At 39.0% G+C, this 6,000-nt stretch overlaps 1 protein-coding gene across 1 annotated transcript in view; it reads left to right on the plus strand.

The window, feature by feature from the left end:
* The window catches only part of LOC119655112 (putative fatty acyl-CoA reductase CG8306), a 69,220-nt gene extending 63,442 nt beyond the window's left edge, over positions 1-5,778 (plus strand). Inside the window, exons 3-9 of the mRNA XM_038060834.1 lie at positions 4,055-4,200; positions 4,275-4,384; positions 4,447-4,642; positions 4,699-4,836; positions 4,895-5,014; positions 5,092-5,349; positions 5,409-5,778. Of these exons, the coding sequence (XP_037916762.1) occupies positions 4,055-4,200; positions 4,275-4,384; positions 4,447-4,642; positions 4,699-4,836; positions 4,895-5,014; positions 5,092-5,349; positions 5,409-5,547 (1,107 nt within the window). The 3' untranslated portion in view covers positions 5,548-5,778. The remainder of the gene's footprint in view (positions 1-4,054; positions 4,201-4,274; positions 4,385-4,446; positions 4,643-4,698; positions 4,837-4,894; positions 5,015-5,091; positions 5,350-5,408) is intronic.
* Positions 5,779-6,000: the final 222 nt, after the last annotated feature.

Raw genomic sequence — 6,000 nt, forward strand, 5'->3', positions numbered from 1 at the left:
ATTAGCGTCCGAATTGAACGGATTATAGCGTGTTCATCACGTCAACACCCCATCTTTCTCACTTCGACAATATGCCTCATTCGTTGATCACTCTATAGTAATAGATTCTGTTGAATAACAGTGACCTCCACATCCTCTAATCAACACAGCTATTTTTTATTTTTTTGTTAGTGGGCTAGGTGAATACGCACTGAATGTAGGACTCTCTCTGCCAAGAGCAAACGAAGACGTCTCCTGGTAGATGTAGGGTCTCAACATCGGTCATTAGTATTTAACCGTTAGTATTAACTCTATAATCAACTCGCCGGGGACGCTGTGTCAAGATTTTTTTGTGGTCAAGATGACTACTTTGGCAAAGCTGAAACCATGCGCTTATTCGTCACATCAACATTACAAATCTTCTTTCCGCCTGTTCAACGGTGTGTCTAGCTATAAATTCCGCAACATCTGCACAGTCAACCGGGTGCGAGTATCCTGGTATGCCGAGTCTTAGCAGACTATCGTTAGAAACGTTCCCAAAGGCCGGCCCTACAATGTGTCCCTTTCCTACTTCTGACGTTATCTCCATCTGGCCCCCTAGCATCTCATAAAACAGGGAGCGTAATTTTAGATATCCGCAAGTGATAGCTCAGCAGGTGAAATGATACATAATTAAAAATGGCCGATTCAGGATTTCGTATTCAACGCTATCGGTGACTATCATAGTAAATATGCCGTAAAAACAGCTTCCAGGTGGTTGAGAATCTGAAGGATGCTAAAATTAGGCAACATGAAATCCTAGTTTGGTTTGATGTGAAAGCATTTTTTCCGAGTATACCCGTCAAACAGGCCCTACACAACTTCGAAACGTGGCTCAACCAACATCGCACCGCAATCAAGGAAAACCTAGCGTCTATATGTATGAGTGAAAATTGTTCCACCTTCCGGAATGAATACTACAAAACCACCGCAGGCACGGCAATGGGTAACCGAGTTTCCCCTCTACTAAGCGAAATGTTTATGGCACGTTTAGAGGAACTAATGGAACAGCCTGGGATAATGCCCACTTTTTGGGTTAGATATGTTGATATACTAGCCATGGTGGGCAAATCGCTGTTGAATGGATTGCTAGAAAAAATCAACCAGCTCCATAAAAATATTATATTCACTATGGAGATTGCACAAATGGGAGAAATACCATTCCTGGACATCAAAATAATTAGAAACGGGGAAGACCTCGAGTTCGATATATAAGCCCACAACCACCCAACGAGTCATTCCTAGCAGCTCTTTCCATTCATACCAGCATAAATTCGCGGTCTTCCACAGCATGGTACATAGAATACTAAACATCCAATATATCACTATAGATATATCAAAGAACTGGCTTATAGAAAAGATACCGCGAAAAAGAACGATTATTGCACCGACACTATAGACGAGAGAGAGTATAATAAGGAAGAAAGAGACTGTAAATAATAGGAAACAATTGGTGTCGTTGACAGGCATCAATGATAAGACAACAGTGAGATCGAGCATTACATATATCTTGTTGTGGCCTAAGATTAGTAATTCGCTTAAAGGATTTCAAAAAGAGGCTGCCCCAACAAGTAGACATGCACAACTTAAAACACGACTTAGGAGTGCAAAGGACCCAAAATCCAAGGAGGAAGAGAGCGGGATCTATAAAATCACTTGCTCGGATTGTCCTAGTATGTATATAGGGCAGACTAAGCGATTAGTAAAAACACGATTCGAGGAACATACTAAAGAAGCGGAACTAGCGACAAAAAAAACCCACTACGGCAAGTTAAGTCTGCAGTCGCAAAATATATAGTAGACAGCGGCAATAACATTTCATAGGACAACGTGGACATTATACCAAAAATACATAAAGTCTACAAACTAGACGCCGCAGAAAGTCTAGAAATGTTTAAACAAAGTAACGCCAGGTTGTTGAACACCGATATGGGCAATTGTTCATCTAGTTTATTCCAGGTAATTAGGGTAAGTAAATAAGGGGGTATTATAATTTCAGACAAATTAGTTAATTATATATTAGTTATCATGTTAATTGGTCTAATTCGGGGGTATATAAGGCTTAGAGTTAAGTAAAACAAATCATTACAAAATAAGCACTGACGAACGACACATGTAGTGCCCGAAACATGTGTTTGCTATCTAAAAATAAATAAAATTCTATAGTTAAATTGGAAATCTTTCCTTTTAATAGTTTTATTTAAAAAGAACTATAGTAAACTAAGGAACTATTTTTATAAAACTTATATCATTAGGACCTGGCGCCTTCTCACTCTTTTATGGTGAAAATGCGCAGTCCACGACGTCAGGGTCGAAAGCCTCGCAATCGATGAAAGCCAGATGAAGCGGGGATCTGAACTCCGAAATTATGTGCAGGGTGTTAATGTGTTGAAGGCAGGAGGACCTAGAGGGGAAACCAACCTGCTCTCTATCGGTTAAACTTTCGTGATGTTGTTTGATACATTCTACGATTATTTTAATAGTACTTCTGCGATGACAAATGGGTTAATGCCCATTTTCGGAACTTTATCGACCATCATTTTGAAGGTTTTGTGTAAACATAAAACCTTATTAAAATCGGTTTACTGGCTGTCTGTCCGTCACACGCATTTTTCTCGGAGATGGTTGTAGCGATTGGCACCAAATTTGGTAGAAAGGTGGGAACTATGAACACTCACGCATGTAGTGAGTTACAGCCTTTTACGTTGAATTTAAGGGGGGTCCCCATACATGCAAAAGGGGGGTGTACATTTTTTTTCATTAAATATGGTCATGTGGGGTATCAATTTAAAGGTATCGGTTAGTACTTTTCGAAATCGGTCTTAGTTTTGACATTTGTTGGAAAGGGAGTGCGGGGGTTGAAATTTTTTTAACGAACCCATTCTCAGAAACTACCCAACCGAAATGTTTGAAAAAAATCAGGGGGCACCACTATATGGTGCCTAGGCTCCAAAATACCCTCCATACCGGCACCTCCTGTTCAAATAAAGTTAATAATAGTACATTACTATACTTTTTGGTAATTGACAGGAAAGCCCCCATTAAATTCACCCTAGAATCACAAAAAGGCAATATAGGCACAGCATAGAGTGTGATCCTGCCAAATTTGGCGAAAATCGCACTATTACTAACAAAGTTATACTAGGTCAAAACTGTCGCTCCTAGTAAATTCAAGACTTTGAATGTCAATATCACTTGAAAGTGGATATTTTCACATAATATATGCATATTTTACATGCTACATGCACAAATGCATACTCAAATCTCTTTATAAAAGAAATACACAAAACCGTTCATACCTGAAGCGTCTAGCTTCCGGTTTCCCGACTTGTTTTCACTTGCCAGGAAAAATCCGGGATTGCCAAAATTGTCGTATATAAGTGGAAGTAGCAGCTCTATAGCTGCAGGAGTTATGATTAATATGATTAATAATTAACGAGTGGCTTTACTCCGTTTGAGCAGTCAGTATCCCGCCCGAAACTGGTTTACAAGTAATGAGAGTGCGTTTTGCGGTTGTGTACTGTGCCGCAAGGGGTGGAAGATATTGTTGGTGGCACTCGATGCTGCTGTCGAGGAAGTTATCGGTCTGTGTCCTTATTCAAGGCATGGATAGTCTTTCGTTAGCAAAAGGAAAAATAATCGAAATTTCCAGATTGCTAGTCCACACCTTTCTATCCTATTTATTCACCTTTTATGATAAACAAGAAATAAATACATCAAATGAATTTTTAATAGGTGGAAATTAAGAAAGCCTTACCTTCATGTGACGTTTAGATGATACACAGCAATTCAGACTATACTACCTCGTCCCTCTCCCTTTCTCAAATGGGCCTAGGCACGTCTTTGGTGGAATTAATTAAAAATTAACGCAATATAAACACTTTAATCTCCGTAAAAATTTTACAAAATCAATGTAGCGAAACATTCCATTAAATTGGTATTCCAAAATGCTGTTGCTAGCCAGTCCCCTTTTAATATGAATCCACAATAAGCTTTTCTCATCATCAAAAATAATTGCATGCTTTTTTCTTATTAGGCTATGGTTCATGTATCGAGTGCATACGCAAACTCCTTCCATTTGGAAACACAAGAAATTCTATATGACCTTCTAGGCGATGCCGAGCACATTATTGAGCTTGTAAAGACCCTAGATGAGAAGCAGCTCGAGGAGCTAGAACCCAAGTAAGGATTTACACGTTTGTTTCGTTATTCCCGATTACCTAAAAATGTTTCAACTTCGTTTTATATCTTCTTAGACTATTGAAAGAACATCCAAACACATACACGTTTACAAAACACTTCGCTGAGCATGAAGTGAATAAATGTGCGGATCGATTGCCCTGTGGAATTGTACGACCTAGCATGAGTATGTTGTGACCATTCTCTTATAAGATAACCCAGATAAATTGATTGATTTACAAATTTCAGTAACGGCTGCATGGAAAGAGCCAGTCCCAGGATGGACAAATTCAAAGAACGGTCCTCAAGGATTCTTCATGGGGGCATCACGTGGTGTCGTCCGACGGCTGCCACTTGCAACCAACCTTATATATGATTATATTCCCATTGACGTTGTCATTAACCAAGTTTTAGTTACGGGACAATACGTAAACAGTTTGAAAAGGTATGTGTTGATAATTGCTAAGTGGAATTTATTTTTTTAATTTTTCTTCCATACAGAGAAGCCGCACCAAATACGCCGCTCCAAATTTCTATTTTCCACTGCACTTCGAGTTCATACAAGCCCTTCCGGTGGGAATCAGTTAAGGACAAAGTAAATGGCATGATGCATAGATATCCATTAAAATCTGCCATTTGGTGAGAATGTGGAATGAAAACTATTATATCGAACAATAGTTCATGTTATTGTTTTCAGGTATCCACATCTTAAGTTTGTCCAAAGCTTGTTCCTATTTAAAGTGTCGGCGATATTCATTCACTTCCTCCCGGGGCTCATACTTGACGGTATTACTAAAGTGTGTGGCGGTAGACCGATGTAAGTTACCGTCCTGTTACCAGCTTCATAGAAAGCGTCAAGTTCATACTGAATATGATCATCCATCCTGTTTTCAGTTTGATACGATTGCATACAAACGTTTGGAAATCTCTGAAACTACTGGAGAAATTCATTTTCACTGAGTGGAACTTCGACAACAAGAAAACTCTGGCCCTAGCGAAATCAATGTCTCAAGTTGACAAAGAGGTGTTCGGTTTCGATATTGGCGAGTTGAAATGGGAGAGTTACTTTGAAAGTATGATGGTAGGAGTTCGCCAGTATTTGAGCCACGAACATCCAAAAACACTGGAAGCTGCTCGAAAGAAGGATAAAGTGTAAGTAAATTAGAACCTCAATGGGAAGTTAACATTATTAATTAAATATCCCTTGGCAGTTTATTATTTTTGCACGTTTTCCTTCAACTGTTCATCTATTTCTTGATCTGGTGGGCGACAACCGCTTTAGTTGGATCGACGTTCTCAAAAACTGGACTGGTCGTACCAATCGCGTATGTATTGCTCGGGTTGTTGTAAGCGGAGACTTCGCATTTTTTTGTTTTGTTTTCGTCGTATTATTAACATGTACTTAAGAGGTAGATTTAAGAGTCTTTTTGTTCATGGTGGCGAAAAAGAATATTTGTACTACTTCATTTCGAAGTAAATTTCCATTTATACTTTGAAAATCTCATATTTACCGTAATTTTGTCATATAGAAAAGGGAAAATTGTTATTGAATAAATAATATGTTGCTTTACATAAGAGTAATTGGAAGTTTCATTGAGAGTAACCATCAGTTTGTTCCAGGCGCTGTTTGCAATCACTACGATGGGGTAATTTTGAAATATGACAATAGATAAGATAGAAAGTGTCAACATCAACGGCGCAACAACCGGTATCCGGTCTAGGCCTGCCTTAATAAGGAACTCCAGCAACCCGGTTTTGTGCCGAGGTCCACCAATTCGATATCCCTAAAAGCTGTCTGGCGTC

Source organism: Hermetia illucens, chromosome 4 (genome assembly GCF_905115235.1).
Source record: "Hermetia illucens chromosome 4, iHerIll2.2.curated.20191125, whole genome shotgun sequence".
NCBI classification, from domain to species: Eukaryota; Metazoa; Arthropoda; class Insecta; order Diptera; family Stratiomyidae; genus Hermetia; species Hermetia illucens.